The 17,923-nt window shown below is 32.1% G+C and overlaps 1 protein-coding gene across 1 annotated transcript; it reads left to right on the top strand.

The window, feature by feature from the left end:
• Positions 1-3,307: 3,307 nt before the first annotated feature.
• Positions 3,308-14,187, top strand: LOC134246624 (A disintegrin and metalloproteinase with thrombospondin motifs 9-like). The gene is made up of 6 exons (XM_062729001.1): positions 3,308-3,425; positions 9,467-9,715; positions 11,215-11,486; positions 11,939-12,109; positions 13,438-13,591; positions 14,147-14,187. The coding sequence occupies exons 1-6, from the start codon at positions 3,308-3,310 to the stop codon at positions 14,185-14,187; spliced, it is 1,005 nt and encodes a 334-aa protein (XP_062584985.1).
• The last annotated feature ends 3,736 nt before the right edge of the window (positions 14,188-17,923 follow it).

Genomic DNA, 17,923 nt, shown 5'->3' with positions numbered 1-17,923 from the left:
GTTAAGTAACTGTAATTGTTGTATTATATCATTGTTTTTCCTTCTCCATATACTGTATTTCCATACTTCAATTATGTTTATATATATTTCATCATGTTTTCTTTCCATCATGCAATAAAAATTCGATTATCTTTTTTTGTTATTGACAACAGAACAGCCATGGTTGACATTTGTATCATTTTTGTTCAATATGCATCGCAGCACAGTTAAGGTTACAAAAAGGAGGCGGAGCTTAATTTGTACGGGAAAACTTGACTATGACATCATGCACAATATACGTCATACAACATTTCTTTAAAATAACACAAAATGTGTTTATCTGCTAATTTAACCAATAAGAAATCATCAAACTACATAAAAACTTACTATAGCGTGTTGTTTTGTCGTTAGTTAAATCCCACATAACAAGTTATAAACAAGTCACTTATTGCGATACACTTGTCAATATGACGTCATTTCTTACAACGTGACGTAGTTTGTATGCAGTGAGAGACAGATCAAGTAATATTTTCTCGACAAAATATGTTTTCTCTAATTAAATAAAATATTATTTACATATATTCTATGGACCAATAAATTGAATTTAATGTTTTTTTCACTATTTTATTAATATATTTTCTGTACATTACGTATTTAATTGACACTGCCGTATATTTGTATGCCAGTACATCGGAGGATAATGTGGGGGGGTCTCAATAAATCGATCTAGTGCAAGGGCATACACTCTGTGGATCAAAGTAAGCTTTTACATTTCAACTATTGAACTACTAAGGTATCTGAAAAGTGCTGCGATCCTGATGAAATCTTAAAAACAATTTAATTATATCAATATTTCATGCCGCTGACCAGCAAAAATATAGCATTCGGTCATACAAATATAATTTTAACAATGAAATTGCAGAATTTAGACAGGATCGCAGCACTTTTTAGAAACTACAATGCGTGTTAAAAATATTTATATACTAAACTTGGAAATTTAACTTGGTTATGCCCTTGCACTAGTGACATTTATATGTAACATCAATACTTCTCGTCAATGTGCTCAAATCGCGTGACTGCCGCATCACGTGACTAGTCTAAATATAAAATATAATCGTCCTCGATATGTAGTTATTAATCATAATTACAATTATCCGATATAAATAATGTACTAAAAATAATCGCCATCCTGATTACGAATACATTTTTAAATACAAAATTCAGTCGATATTTCCATTGCGCACCTTAACTGTACTGCGATAATCAATTGTATCAAGGTAATCACTGATTACGATAAATTACGTAATCTTAATGCTGCATACTTTTATTAAAACTGAAAAAATCAATTTCTATATCCTAAATAAATTTTTATCACAGAATATTTCATAAATACAAAGAATGAAAATCTCAATCACGCGAAAAGGATTGAGGAATTTTAAATATTCTTATATTAACTCTTATATTAACCGCCCATTAGCCTACCCTTTATGTGTTTTTTTTTTAAATTAGGAATCTGTTTTTGAAGTTTATTAGACGTAGAGTAACCTTTTACAATAGTCCTAAGTACAGGGAGTCCCGATTTTTCAATTGGCAGCATAACCTCATTTCTATGATGAATAGTCTTATACATCATAAATGTTGCGCGATATTTTAGGGGGAAGACATTAAAACATTAATGCATTATAGAAACAAGTTTAAAAATTGAAAAATGAACCATCTATTCTTCCATTCACTTAATAGGAGGTGATAAAGGATTAGTGGTTCTCGGTTTTATTTACAAGGCTCATTAGCATTGGTATAACTGAAAAAAACTTGGGTTTTATTTTGAAAATCGGTAAATCTTACATGCATTTTTCTATGGGCAAAGTTCTTCATTGATCATCGGCGTTACACAGTGATTAGAGAGTGATTTGCTCTTGAGTGTCCGTGTAAGGAGATGATCCTTATGTCGACGGTTTATATTCCATCCAACGATGTGACACGGGGTCACTCCTTCACTTAGGGGATGGTCATTCATCCAAGGCACCTAGGTCCATGTTCAATGTCGTGTTCACGAATTTTTTTTTAACGATCGCTGTTTAGTCTTTTCACCTTTTTCATAACTTCTTATTAACCTAGCTAAAGGTACAGGCAGAAGACTTTCTAACATTCCATTCAACAAAAGTGACTATGTACATTATCTATACGGGATTCCGTCACTTCATAAAAATTCTGTCAATGGAAGATAACTTTTCTAATTCTATGAGACCTTTAACAAGTTCCTTATCAAACTATTTACTGTTGTAAAGAATTAATTTTAGACGTTCTATACCACAGTCTATTCTAGGAGTGGAACAAATCAAAGTTTATTTTTCTTAGACATTAGAGAATTGAAGAAATTAAAAATTTTAAATAACATTTTTTTCAAAGGGTGATAGAAATCAAACTTATGACTTTTCCACGCTTCTTAAAACCATTTTTCATGGTAAATTATAAATTGCTTTTTCATTTCTAAATCAACTGCTTCTTCAACGAAAATAAGTTTGTGTACTTTGAAATGTTCACGTCTTGTGATTGGTTGTAAAAATTAGCTTGTAAAAAATCGCTTTGACTTTACAATTATGTACTCTAAATCTGACATCATAAATTATTATATAATTCTTTTTGACAATATTTGTGTAATCTTTGAAAGTCATTTCATCCAATATCATCAAGCTTATTAACTAATCTTTAAAACACAACAAGATACAGCTGTGACGTAAGCTGATGCTACAAAAACTTGAACAACCACGTTCAAATTCTGCACCTCTGAACATGAAAAGCACTTTACAAACTTTAAAGATTAAGTATCTTACGTTCTACTCAAATTACAAATTTTATTTTAAGAAGAAGTTACGTATAGGATACTCTTTTTTAATATGAGTTATAATGAAGGACAGATGATACAAAGATATTGAAACATGGGTGTTTATATTTTTTAAAAACCTATTTTGGTCGTTAATTTATTTCTAAAATATTTAAGACTTTGCTTACTTTCAATGATGTCCAATATTCTATCTTTTTGCATCTATCCTTATTAATATATATATATATTTTTGTAACATTCCCTTATTTTGAAACTTTAAATGAAAAATAACAAAATATGTGGGGTAAAACTTACTCATTTTATTTGTATAAATATAACCAAGATAATAATTATTTTGAGGATTTTTTTTTATAAAAGTCAGCTGTCCTTAAAAGTGAAAATTTTCACCTGATACTGATATTAACGTCACCACACAGTGCATTTGCTAACCAATTCACGTTTATTCAGTTGACGTGGGGAGTAATCAAGGGCTATTACCCGAAAATGAGAGATTTTCGAAAATCACCAGATGGCGCTGAGATATCCTTCACCTGTGCTGGATGGTGTGCAAGATGTGGACCAACGTCAGGATCCATTATATTCAAAGTGTCAAACGAATTCAGTAAACCTTTCTTATTTACTCTTTACACATAGACATATCACAATTATAGCAATTTAGCGTATCTACATTTTTAAAATAAAAACCAAGTTCTTTTCAGTTACATCAATGATGACGAGACTTGTAATCTATTTAAAATTATTTAAAATACTGGAAAACTATATGGCTAATTTTATATATGATTTTTACCTAGTATAAAGAGAAGTAGATTCTTAAGTTTAAATTGCATTTCTTTCATTTCAGTATCAGCTGCGGAAGCCCAAGCGTTGATATGTCATAATTAACCCTTCTATCGCTGTAGATATTAAATGTTAAATCGACACGTATATCATGGTACGACAGTAGATGTACAAAAGTACAAAATACAATACTGTGTATGTTAAAATATAACAAATTGTTGAATTGCTTGAAACCTCATGTTATGTTCAAATATTTGTTGTTCATTGTTGTTAAACTTGAAAGTGAAATGAAGTTAGAGGGAATGTTATTCTTTTTAAAGTGTTTCAGTTCTCTATTGTCCCCCTTTCAACATCTATAGTTATACGTATGCCATTTAATTTTTTTGCCATCAATACCATATACCATATAATCTTTCTTATCGGAATATGTACAAAAATATAGCATTTTTTAAAGAATTAAATTTATGCTATTAAAATTACATGTAAATTAAAAATAGTTATGCCATTTTTTTATTTGGCTCTATAATCTGTAATTTGTGACATAGATTATTATTGTATTTTTTGTCTGAAAAGTTTTAATTTATTATTTATTTTGGTTTTAGTGCGTTAACCCCATAAAAATCTAAAAACATTTTTCATTTAAGAAAAAAATATGTACACAGGAATAGATGTTATGTGCCTGCTATTAGCAGATCTTTATTTGTATTTATATGGAGCAGATTTATTTAAAAGAATATGAGAAAAAGACAACATTTGCCTTCCTGTGACTTACCTGGAAAATTAAAATATATTGAGAACACATTATCAATGATGTTTACAGTACTGACTTCCATTCCTACGTCGACTCGATATATTCCAGAGATTTTGAAGTAAAAAAAATACCATAAAGTTTGACACATCTAGGTGTGATATATTTGGATAATTAATTTTTACTAGAAAAAAGCATAAATTGTATCATAACAACAACATTTTATGTATGATAAACGTAAGGATAAGGGAAAACATAAAAAAAATCGTCGACAATTTATAGTTTGTTAATGACGACTTTAAAATTAGCAATGAAACTAGAGGAACTGTGAGCAATGAGCTCTCTAAATGATACCCTTCTCTCTCTCGCCATATTAATATAATGGCAGTGTCCAATGTGTTGATGTGGGAAACCCAAAATATGTGTCAGATCAATAAGTTAGATAGGAGGTGCACAATGGCAATATGTAACATGTAAAGATTCTGTGAAAATTTCATCAAATTTCATTCAGTGGTTTGAGAGGAGTTGTGGATAAGAGATGGGTACCTCAAAGAGTAACAGACAGACAGACGGACGGACAGGCATAACGATTAATATATAATTATAACCTCCCGCTTTTCAACATGTATTTGTGAAACACATGCCCCCGGTGGTAGCACAATTATTGAGTGGGGCGTAGACTGAAGTGATATACACTTGTAAGATGGTTTAAGGTGGCAAAGGTGAAAATACTGAAAACGTTTTTTTTAAATAGTTTTGAGCTATGGTTAATTACATGTACAGTTATATGTTTTTTGTTCATTGTATTGTTACTTTGACCTGTTGTACAGAGAGGGTATCTATAGGCTTTAAGCATGTTGCCCAATCTATTCAGTCGATAACTGAATAAATATTGTTTACACTTATGTTTTTATTGTACTCCGTATAGTACCTTATGGCGATGGTTGAATTCTCTCAAAAGCATGTCAAACTGCAAAAGGCCAAGGTCAAAAGTGGTGGTGTCAAAAGGAAGGTCTTGTTATAAGGAATACACCCGTAAAATATGAAAACCCTAGTTCTAACTGTTCAAAAGTTATGACCAAGGATAATTGTTTTTTAAATGGGTCAGACTCTTAGATAAGGTTAAAAAAATATTTTGACCAGTTAAAAGGTCTTGTCACAGTAAAAATACATGAAGGACGAAAGCCCTAGCTCCAACTGTTCAAAAGTTATGGCCAATGTTAAGGTGTGGCATTTCGTTGTAAAGGTAGTAGGTCAAATTTAGTGGTACCCAAAGGAATACGCCTGTGAAATATGAAAGCCATAGCTTCTCCTACTCATAGTTATGGGCTAGGGTAAAGTTGACGTGACGCAGCGAAAGATCACAGGGGTATATTGTTTTCGTCATGTCTGTTTGTCTCACTGTCTGTCTGTTGTCAACTTTAACTTTGTCAAGACGCAGCGTACTACCTGTGGTTGAGTGAAACATTGAATTTTTTAAACCAAGAATCTACTTTCAACCTCGGCTGCGTCTCGGGATGAAAATTTTCCATTCACACTCAAGTACATGCAATGTTTATATAGCGTTTTCCAACAAAGCCATTATATCATCAAGCATTGAATATGCAAAGTTATTTACATTTGATACATGCAGAAATGCTTCAAATTATACCCGGGTATACAAATCTGGTATAATAATATTCATCTAGTTTTTTTTTCGAGGCTTAGATTTGAGAAACAATTCACATAATGCAATAGATTTTTATGTGGTTTGATTTTTTTTTTATTAAGCCTGTTTTTAAATCATTATTATTCTTTTAAGTTTTCAAAACCATTCATTTCACAAAAAAGAAATTCAATATTTCTTTTTGAAAGATGGATTCTTCTCTTATACGTATTTCGTTTTATTAAAATTAATGAATCTTTGATGGCTTTACAAAGAATTTTACCTACCGGTAAGTGATCGATAGTTTCAATTAGATAAAATTCAGCCAATTTTTTTCCAAAGCAAAGCGAAATCAATGTCATTTTCTTTTTCCATTATAAAAGTATAAAATAATTAATGTTGCCAATCAAGTGATTCTTACTTTGTACAAAATTATGTTACCGTACGGTCTCTGTCAGATTTTAATCTCAGTTTATTACATGTATATCTATCTAAACTTTTACTTGAACAATAAGGAAAAGGAAAGAAAAATATGATCTTTTAAATCCTTTAAATCTAAAGTTAAACGATGGTTCTGCGAAAAGATCGTGGACTTCTGTCATATCTTTTTTATTTGACATCATATATGTTATTGCAGCCAGGAGGATCGGGTTGCTCTAAACATATAAGTTTAAGTATTGGTGTATGGAGATTGAGGTGGGAGAAGTTAATCAGAATTAAGAGTTTTCTGAACATATAAAATATTGTTCATCATAGATTTATTGAATTTCTTAAAATGCAAAACTTTAATGTAACATGTTCTTGTCCAAATTTGGTAGAAGTATTCTAACAATATATTCAAAAGATTTGTTTTATTTCTTTATCAGCATTTATTCAAAGCTTATCCAGATTTAAAAAATGCAAAAATCGGGTTGCGGAGCAGGTCAAAATTTAGTAAATTACAAACAATACACTAAATAATGTTTGTAGTGATATTCTGTTAAACGAAACGAAAAGCAGATAACGATGCAATTTTGTGTTTTCTCAGGAAAAATCCTGAATAAATTCTTAAAAAGTTGGAGGATTCAAATAACGTGTAACAAGCGAGCTGTGCATATGTCGCCAAATAGTACAGGCAGTATTTGAGTGACAAAGACTCTGTATCGGATGAGGACAATCTGTGAAGAAACGGTTTAACTGTAAAAATCTGAGCAAAACCCTTAAAAAGTTGGAAAGTCAAGGAAAAACATGCGCCCTAGAGTTGCTTTATCCTGTGAAAGCAGTGTTAAGTAATAAAAGAAATTAAAACCTTAACAAAGAAAATTATAAATCGTAAACAATTGTTAAAAAAGAAATGTCAAGTATCAGAAAAAAGGTTTTTAATGAGTGGGTAAAGATATGCTGTATATAATGTATAGGGAAAGTATTTTTAGAAATTATTGACGCTATATTTTGACGTTACATTGCCGTTAAGTATACTCCGCGGGTACAAAACATGCTATTATTAAAATGAAGCAATTTGATTTCTGTTACATCGATTGAAATGACACTCATCAATGAAACAAATATTCTTTTCTTTTTTTTTTTTTTTTTTTTTTTTTTTACATTTTTACATTTGGTAATGTGCTTATTTTAAATTTCTAATGAGTAATATAACGAAGATTGGCATCGTCCACGAACTATTCGAACAACCTTCGTATAAGCAAACATAATTTTAATATTTAAATTAGGCAGAAACCAGACAAGAATCACCAAGAATAAGAAAATTGCGCACATACCTAAACTTACAGGAGAGAGAGGGAGAAGGAGATTTTTACAAAAGTAATCGGCTTCACCCTTTTCATTTAGTGTCTGGTTTCTCTTTTAAATATTCCTATATTAAATAAAAAAAATTGTTTTTAGTAAAAACGACTCAAATGTATTATTGCAAAAGTGAATGAAGTTCAAAATTCTGAAAGGTTTAAAATTCTAACTGTACTGTAAGGTAATTTTTTTGTTTACAAATTTATTCCGTTTGTCCAGTTACTAGTATGCCAAGGAGCCCGTAGTGGGTGTAACTAGTGCTCAGGAGATGCTTAACCCTGCATGGTCTCTCCTTTGATATTTTAGAGGTGTGTGTTTGTTGTCCTTCCAATCTTATCTGTTTCAAGGAACTTTTGACCTTGATAATTGTTAGTTATCCTTATATTTCATGAATAACGGAATATAAAGAAGAAATAAAATGTTAAGATACGGAACAAGGATAAAACACAAAATGCCATAGGAAAAAATAACTCAAATGTACTGTTTGCACTTTTAGATAAAACAAAACAGAATCAAAGGAATAATGAATACAATGACTTAAGGGGGCCGACTATAGTTTTATTGTGTGAAAACTACAATAGCAAAACTCTTCATTTTTATACCATATATAACTTACATTAACTTCAGTGTACATGCAAAGTTTAGGGAAAATCTACTGTCTCAAAATACAGGTACATTTTGTATAGGATTATATAGGAAAATGTCAATTTTTAGCACTTTAAAGCAAATTTTACAAATACTACAATAGACTTTTTGTTCAAACTATAATATTTGATGAGTAATAGTATATTATACAATATATGTAAGAAACACAAAATTCTACCGTCTTGTTACCAGAGGGGGCATCTCAAAATGCAAAAAATTAGCAAATTTTACTATTTTTATAGCGTATAACAAAATATGACGTACACAATGGATTCACGTGGAAACATAATTAAAATATTGGAAATATTCTCAAATTTCTGTGTTTTAAATTTCAAGAGCGAATGTTTATTACTTTTTCTTTAATAATATTTTTATTACTCCTTTCTTTAAGAGCTTTAGATTAACATAACGTCAAAAAGACGCTGCAGCGACGTCAACCTACCTATTAATTGCAAAATCGGTTAAAAAATTAGTTTTATCAAATTGTAATTACATTTTTATATCTAAAATTTCTTAATTTTGTTTAATTTTAACAATTAAGCGAAAAAAGTTGCATTAAAACAGTAAATACGCCTCATTTTGCTATGATGCGCGTAATATTGCGCAATGGAAACTATAGTCGGACCCCTTAAAATTATTAACCAATGAAAATCCATTATTGATGTTACTTTCTAAAGTATCGATATAATGTAAATATTTCTATCCAGGCAATTATATGATAGGAGGGAAAGAGCAGCTTTGATTATAGTTCATGATATCTAAAAAATCGATGTAAACTAAAACAAAATTTTATCATGGAATTTTATATATATGAACAATAGACAGAGAAGACGATGCATAAAATAAACTTTTTAGTGATGTTTTATAATATTCCAGGGATATTAATGGTCTTGAAAACAAGTGAGTCTAGCTATATTGTTAAACATTTGAAGCTCAAAACTTAATTGAAAAAAACATCATGAGATAATTTACTAAATGTATGTATGTAAAAGATTGAATCTCAGTGAAAGGAATTCAAAAATTAACAAATATCTTTAATTATTAGGTGAAATTGCCCTACGACAGGTACAACTAAGACTTGACCTCATTGAACCGTCATTAGCGATCTGGTCTGGTTCTAATTACCCTCTGACATGGTGTGGACTGAAGTGTTTACAGAGCAGTGACTGTGTGTCTTTACTGTATAACTCTACAGATAAGTCCTGTAAGCTTTTTCAGGTGATTTACAACGTGGAGGAAGGAGGGGGTGACAATGTAAAATATTATATACTGGATAAAGGCAGTACCCGCAGGGGTAAGTAAAAGAGAGCTTTTTAACTCACAAAAAAGCATTTGAGACTATATACTCTAGTAGTCTAGTTTCTAATTGTTTTGAAATAATATATACAATAAAACATATTCCTATAGAAGATAGCTTTTAACGGCGTGCAATGTATGACTAAACGTTGTTTAAAGTTAATTTATTTTAATTTATCAATTATCGCACAATCATTTGGGAAAATGTAACACGACACTGTCGAAAATTAATATCTCGTAATATATGGCCGAATATTTTTAGCTTTAAACCTCATATATTAAAAAAACCATTTTTCATTATTATTATTTTGAAAAATAGCATTTTGAATCAGAATACGCTGAATAAAATTGTCTATATCGTCCCATATTCCAGGTCTATTTTCAATTGGGGTGTTAGGTAGCTCCTACCATTTTAATAATTGTATTTTATTAAAGATTCATTCAACCCCTTCCATCTTACCCCTTACCAAATCTACTCTTTCTGTTGCAGTAAGATAAAATATCTTCCATGCTATTGCAATAAAAACAATTTAGGTAAAGATTCACTCTTTTGAGTTTAACATTGTGTTTTCTTTGTGTTGTGAGAGGGATGATTACCCCACCCCTTTTGGTAAACGTTGCAATGGGCCACTCGTTTGTTTATTTATTGTATGAGTTATAAAGTTGTTTTGATTTGATTGTTATCAACTAAATATTGCTGTAGAGAAGTCCTTTTTATGCGAATAAATCATGTTTATATTGCTTTTAACATGTAGCTTTATTTCATCCACTAGTTTTAGTATATAGATATTGACAGAGTACTAGCATTTGTATATCTTCTTCAAATTATAATATCGGAAAATACTTTGCTATATGAGCATGTAAATATATTTATTTTGAAAAGTTCCAATAATCTTTATGTTCTGTTGGAGAAAATACACCAAAAATATCGATTTTTGCTAAGCTGCCCATGTTCTTTTTTATTATAAAGATGGGATTTAAAAAATAAAATATAAAACACATCTTTTCTAAAGTTTACAGATATAAAATAATCCATTGATTTACAACCATTGTTCTTCAAATGTGAGCCGCGAGGTAAACATGCATTTCCAGTCAGATGAATATATCATTATTCCAGATTAATGTTTAAAAACAAAGCATCGTCTTTCAAGCATGTATCTATCAAATGCATTTACAATTTCCGCAAACTCCACGGTCAAGATAATGATCAAAGTTAGCAAATACTGGTACAATCTATTGTTAATTCGAGTGTTAACTGACTTTTCCAATAAGACTGTACAAAGGCGATTACAAGTATTTTCATAGATAGTGCCAAAGCACATGTCCTTAAATGTTAGATATAGTTAAGCCCTTTGTTAAAAATTCTACATATTTTAAGAAGTGTGTTTCAACAATATTTTGTCGTAAGTATTTTAAGAATCATATATAGTAAGAAGTCAATACATGTAAAGGTTTGTACACTACAGTACAGCCATGTTTCCTTCTTATTTTCCACAGTACCAGAATCATGTCAGGATATCGCTTCCAGTACAGGAATTACGACGGATGGCGAGTACTGGATTTATCCTCGAGCAACGAACAGAAAAAGAGTGAAGATATTTTGTTACAACATGGCATCTAATCCATCTGAATATATAACTTTGGGGAATCTGAATTCCTTTATTCAACACGATCAATCGAACTGGCCAATTAAGGGGAAACAGTGTCAGTCTAGTTACAAACTACCATTAAAGAGGGTAAATTTCAACAAAGTTGGAATAAAAATTCAGGTACATGAATTGTAACAATACTCTGCTTCCGTTTCTGATAATCGTCACATATATTCAGTTTATGTTAATTAATATATTGCTTACGTCTTTACATCAAGGCTACATCAAAAATTTCAAAAATGATATTCTTTGAAATCAGAATTCAAGAAAAGCAAAACAAACAAGCTAATTTAGAGAATCTGTGACCCTCGCTTATGGAAAAAAAGCTTGCACAGATCTAGGGTAGGGGGTCTAGGGGGCACTTTATGAAAGGACAGACGAACAGTCAGACCGAAATTAATATCCCCTACTTTCATGGAAAATGGGGGAGAAGATGCAATCAAATTTAATCTTTTCTACATTTTTTTTCAAAGTGCAATTTTGCAAATGTAGCAATTTTGCACATATCATCTGTGGGACAAATTTTATATCTGCAAGTTGAAATTAAAGTGTTAGTTTTTTTCTATATATAGAATATGGAAGTCAATGGATTAGACTACACCTTTACATTGCTGACTGGCACGCCTACGGTACCGTATGGAGAAATAAGAGATTGCAATGGTGAAGCATTTCGGAACCCCTGTCCACATTTCGCAAATGCAACCATAAACACCAAAGGAACAGGGCTGGTTATTGACCCCTCTGTAAGATTTCGTTTTAAAACATCTTAACAATTAAAATAAAATTAATATTTACGTCTTGTTTAGTCAAAATAATTTAAAATAAATAAATATGCTGCAAATCACAGATGCTTATACGATGGTCATCCAAAAAGTTCATTGACCTATTGTCATAACTTTTTTATTTAACGTCATATTTAAACCAAATTTGGTACAAATATTTTAAGAACAGAATCAAATATTTTAAGCAAAGAAATTAAAATATATCTTGATTGTTTTCAAACTTATCAAAGATTAAAACAGCCAGAATGGGGTCCCAGAACAGGGTCAAAAATGAATTATTTACTTATTATACACTTTTCATACCTAAATCCATTTCTCTTTAAAAATTGTCCTTAAACGAAATAAAATTTAAATGCTTAAATTTAGCATTGTTTTATTACTTCAGAAGCTAAAAGTTAATGAAAATACATTGCTTGTTAAAGAGATATCAATATCTATAGGGAGATATTCTTGATTATAAAATGCAAAAAATCATGACGTCGAAGGACGTCACGGAGCAGCGAGTAGCAATTAGATTTTGTCTTGCATCTGGGAACTTTTGAAATAAACTCCAAAAATGCTGGAGAAAAGAGGAAAAATTGATAAAATGAACCGTGTACATGTATATGTTTATAATGGAACAGACAATTTTTTAGGGGTAAAAACTATGAATTGGAAGATGGTCGGTCTGCAAAGGAACAGATTTTAGTTCAAAATCTGAATTGTCAAAAAGTGAATAACGTCATGAAACGTAATGTGCATTCCACTGTTGCATAACTTGTGAAAGCAGAGTTACACGGTGAAAAATTTGATATCATTGAAAATCTTATATAAGGAAACCGAATTATTGTTAGCATGCTGGGTATCAAGTGTTATGGATACATTTGATGAATGATGAATACGATACAAACCGATTATTAAATGAAAAAGCACAGTGAGTTTGAGAAACTTTTACGACGTTGTTTTTGAAGTTATGTGTACAATGTTTTATCCGTGCTCCGTGGTGAAATACATGGGTTTTTTTTAAATTGGCCGACATTAGTTCAATTTTATCAAATGGAATGAGACTACACACATCTATAACAGATATGTTTTTACATATAAAAATGTGCTGATATTTAATTTTGTATAAATAATGTGATAATGAGAAACATTGTCTACGTTTTTTTTTTAATGACCCTCGTATATAGTTACAAAAGCGTGGATTTTTTAAAATTCACAACAAAAAAATTGAAATTGAAGATTTACAAACTTTAAGCTCGATGTAAATTGATATTCTACATGATCCTTTCGTTTTTATTTTTTTCCAGCTATCGTGGGAAACACTTGCTGGCAGTCACACGGAGCTAAGAGATTTTCAAAAATCAACAGATGATTCCGAGATTTCCTTTACCTGTGCAGGATGGTGTGCAAGGTGTGGACCAAAGTCAGGACCCATTACATTTCAAGTGTCAAACGAATTTAGTAAGCATTTTCCCTCTTTTTATATTCAACTCATTTTAAAATTAACGACAAACCAATTAAAATATTCAAGCTTGAAGACTAAATTCAATTAAGGTCATACGCAACGTAGTTTGAACTTTATTGGGTTCTTCCCTGGAGTTGAAGAGTTCCACTAAATGAAGGACATGTGTGCAATATTTTTAATGTCTATATATGAATTTGTACACCTCTTCTAAAATATTTTTTAATGGAAAAAAAATCTGGAATTTATATTTTGTAATTTCGGTACATTTTTCTTTGATTAATACAATTTTTTTAAAAATTTGATATCTTTTCAAAACCCTTGGTAACGCATGCTGATTTTTTGTCAAAGAACATGTAATTGTACTCTGAGCTTAAATTTAGAATATCTTCGAAAGTTATCAGTAGATAAGGTACGTTGCGTATGTCCTTAATTGTAGTTATGAATATTAATATTCCTTAACAAGGTAGACGTAGACATTGTGTGAATAATCCAAATTTTCTAGTTAGTCAACCAAAGCAAAATAAATGAGAGTTTTTTCTCTTTCTTTTCAGTATCAGCTGCAAATGCTCAAGCTGTGATCTGTAATAACTGAACGTTTAAATGCACTTCTCTATCATTGAAGACAGTTCAATCCAGAAATACATGTATGGATGACTATAACAACTAATCTACCTTTTTGTATATACTTCTCTGTCCGTCTGTCTGTCTGTCCGTTACAATTTTTTCGTCGCAGATTTCTCAGCAACTACTCATCGCTGATGCTTGAAAATTTGAGCACATTCTTCGCTGAGGCATGTCATATAGTGGGATTCATTTTAGCTCACCTGAGCCGAAGGCTCAAGTGAGCTTTTCTGATCACATTTTGTCCGTCGTCCGTCCATCCGTCCGTCTGTCCGTCCGATAACTTTTCACATTTTCGATTTCTTCTCAAGAACCAATCGGTCGACTTCAACCAAACTTTGTATAAAGCATTCTTGGGTTAAGGGAAATTTCAATTGTAAAAATGAAGGACCAAGTCCCTTCACAAGGGGAGATAATCAAAAAAAGACAAAAATAGGCTGGGTTTATTAAAAAATCTTCTTCTCAAGAACCACTGAACCAGAAAAGCTGAAACTTATGTGGAAGCATCCTGGGGTTGTGTAAATTCTTAATTGTTCAAATCATGGCCCCGGGGGGTTTGGCGGGGCCACAATGGGATATCAAAATTTTACATAGAAATATATAGGAAAAATCTTTAAAAATCTTCTTCTCAAGAACCACAGGGCCAGAAAACCTGAAACTTATGTGGAAGCATCCTAGGGTAGTGTAGATTCTAAATTGATCTAATCATGACCCCCCGGGGATAGGGCGAGGCCAAAAGTTGGAATCATAGTTTTACATAGAAATATATAGGTAAAATTAGAAAAATCTTTTTCTCAAGATCCAATGGGCCAGAAAAGCTGAAACTTATGTGGAAGCATCTTGGGGGTAGTGTAGATTCTAAATTGATCTAATCATGACCCCCGGGGGTAGGGCGGGGCCACAATGGGATATCAAAGTTTTACATAGAAGTATATAGGAAAAATCTTTGAAAATCTTCTTCTCAAGAACCACTAAACCAGAAAAAGCTGAAACTTATGTGGAAGCATCCTGGGGTAGAGTAGATTCTAAATTGTTTAAATCATGGCCCCCGGGGGTAGGGCGGGGCCACAATGAGGAATCATAGTTTTACATAGAAATATATAGGAAAAACTTTTGAAAATCTTCTCAAGAACCACAGGGCCAGAAAAGCTGAAACTTATGTGGAAGCATCCTGGGGTAGTGTAGATTTCATATTGTCTAAATTATGATCAGTAGGGTAGGGTTGGGTCACAATATGTATTACAAGGGGGAAATCTAGTAAAGAACAGAATGGTCAAAGCTTCTCATGTGAGCGATGTGGCCCATGGGCCTCTTGTTGTACAAATCTGATGTCAACATCCTGTTTATCCTCGCGTCTGTCCGTACCATGCATACCGTATTTTCGTCGCAGTTTTCTCAGCAACTTCTCATCGCTGTTGCTTGAAAATTCAACTCATACTTTGCTGAGGTATTCCATATGGTGGGATTTATTAGCTCACCTGAGCCGAAGGCTCAAGTGAGCTTTTCTGATCAAAATTTGTCCGTTGTCTGTCGTTGTCGTTGTCGTCGTCGTCGTCATCGTAAATTTTTCACATTTTCATCTTCTTCTCAAGAACTACTTGGCCAATTTCAACCAAACTTGCCACAAAGGATCCTTGGGTAAAGGGGATTCAAGTTTGATCAAATGAAAGGCCGAACCCTTTTCCAAGGGGAGATAATCATGAATTAAAGAAAAATTAATGGCATTTTAAAAAAAATCTTCTTCTCAAGAACCACTGGGCCAGGAAAGATGAAACTCATGTGGAATCATCCTCAGGTAGTGTAGATTCATGTTTGTTCAAATCATGACCCCCAGGGGTTGGGTGGGTCCCAAATGGCCGATCAAAGTTTTACATAGGAGTTTATAGGAAAATGTTTTTAAAAATCTTCTTCTCAAGAACCACTGGGCCAGGAAAGATGAAACTCATGTGGAACCATTCTCAGGTAGTATAGATTCAAGTTTGTTCAAATCATGACCTCAGGGGGTAGGGTGGGGCCAAAATGGCCGATCAAAGTTTTACATAGGAATATATAGGAAAAATCTTTAAAAATCTTTTTCTCAAGAACCACCGGGCTAGGAAAGATGAAACTCATGTGGAATCATCCTCAGGTAGTATAAATTCCAGTTTGTTCAAATCATGTTCCCCGGGGGTAGGGTGGGGCCAAAATGGCCGATCAAAGATTTACATAGGAGTATATAGGAAAAATCTTTAAAAATCTTCTTCTCAAGAACCACCGGGCCAGGAAAGATGAAACTCATGTGGAACCATCCTCAGGTAGTGTTGATTCAAGTATGTTCAAATCATGTCCCCCGGCGGTATACCCTATGTAGGGTGGGGCCAAAATGGCCGATCAAAGATTTACATAGGAGTATATAGGAAAAATCTTTAAAAATCTTCTTCTCAAGTACCACTGGCCTAGGAAAGATGAAACTCATGTGGAATCATCCTCAGGTAGTGTAGATTCAACTTTGTTCAAATCATGATCCCCAGAGGTAGGGTGGGACCAAAATGGCCGATCAAAGTTTTACATAGGAATATATACGGAAAACTTTTAAAATCTTCTTTTCAAGCACTTTAAAGCCATGATTAGAGATATTTATATGGAATCATCCTCAGGTAGTGTAGATTCTAGTTTGTTCAAATCACAATCCCAGGGATAGGGTGGGGCCACAATGCAGGATCCAAGTTTTACATTAAAATATATTTAAAAAGTCTTCTTATCAATAATAGCAAAGCCATGATTAGTGGTATACGTACTAGTATTTGTATGGGAGCATTCTCAGGTAGTGTAGAATGAAATTTGTTCAAATCATAACCACCAAGAGTAGGGTGGGTTCTCAATGGTGGATCAAAGTTTTACAATAAAGGGAAAATCCCAAGAACAGAAAAGCTATGTTTAGTCATATTGGCTTGTAAGCATCCTCATGATTTGAAAATCATGGCCCTTTAGGATAGGGAGGGAAACATTGGGGAATCAAATTCAAATTATTACGAAATAATATATAGGAACAAAATGTTTAAAAAAGAAATCTTTTTATCAATAACAGCAAAGTCATATGCTTTATTGATATGAAGGCATTCTCAAATAGTATTACAATTGAAGCCCCCCCCCCCCCCTTCAGTAAACTTTCAGTTTTGATCTGATATGTGTTTTTTCCTAGCCGATGTGCTTAGGTGAGCGATGTGGCCCCTGGGCCTCTTGTTTTTTTTTTTTATATGAATCTGATGTCAACTTCCTATTTACTAGTATCCGTGCATCTGCCCATAACTGAACTTTTGTATGTTAACATGATAGAATATATTCATATTAAAGCGGGGGTATTATTAGTGAGCATTGGATCACAGACTTCATGTTATCACTGGAATTGTTTGATTTTTATAGAATATGAATTTGATATATTACATTCTGTATCTTCCTGCTTTATGTTGAGAGATAGCAATGTGAATCCTAGATTTAATTTAGATACTTCTTGTAACACTTCATCCAACAACTCTACAAATGATTTCAAATTTTTACTTTAAACCCACTTATTTGAGCTCTTTGAAATAAAATCATTATCATGAACAGACTGATTTATCTTGTTAAGGGTACGGGTCACCATAGCCTATTTTATAAGGTTAACCAAACTCTAAAAAGAATAATGGTGCCATCAAAACCTTCATTATTCATTCTTTTTTAAGCATATT

The sequence above is a fragment of the Saccostrea cucullata genome, unplaced genomic scaffold (assembly GCF_032062105.1).
Source record: "Saccostrea cucullata isolate Sc308-1 unplaced genomic scaffold, CSIRO_AGI_Scuc_v1 ctg4767, whole genome shotgun sequence".
NCBI lineage: Eukaryota > Metazoa > Mollusca > Bivalvia > Ostreida > Ostreidae > Saccostrea > Saccostrea cuccullata.
The sequence above is the reverse complement of the archived record's forward strand: the minus strand, read 5'-3'. Positions and strand labels throughout refer to the sequence as shown.

Excerpts from the sequence above, each read along its gene's own strand:
- LOC134246624 (XM_062729001.1), top strand. The coding sequence starts at position 3,308 with ATGAGAGATTTTCGAAAATCACCAGATGGCGCTGAGATATCCTTCACC. Across the intron at positions 9,716-11,214 it reads TAAAGGCAGTACCCGCAGGG|TACCAGAATCATGTCAGGAT; the intron begins GTAAGTAAAAGA and ends TATTTTCCACAG. Across the intron at positions 13,592-14,146 it reads TCAAGTGTCAAACGAATTTA|TATCAGCTGCAAATGCTCAA; the intron begins GTAAGCATTTTC and ends CTTTCTTTTCAG.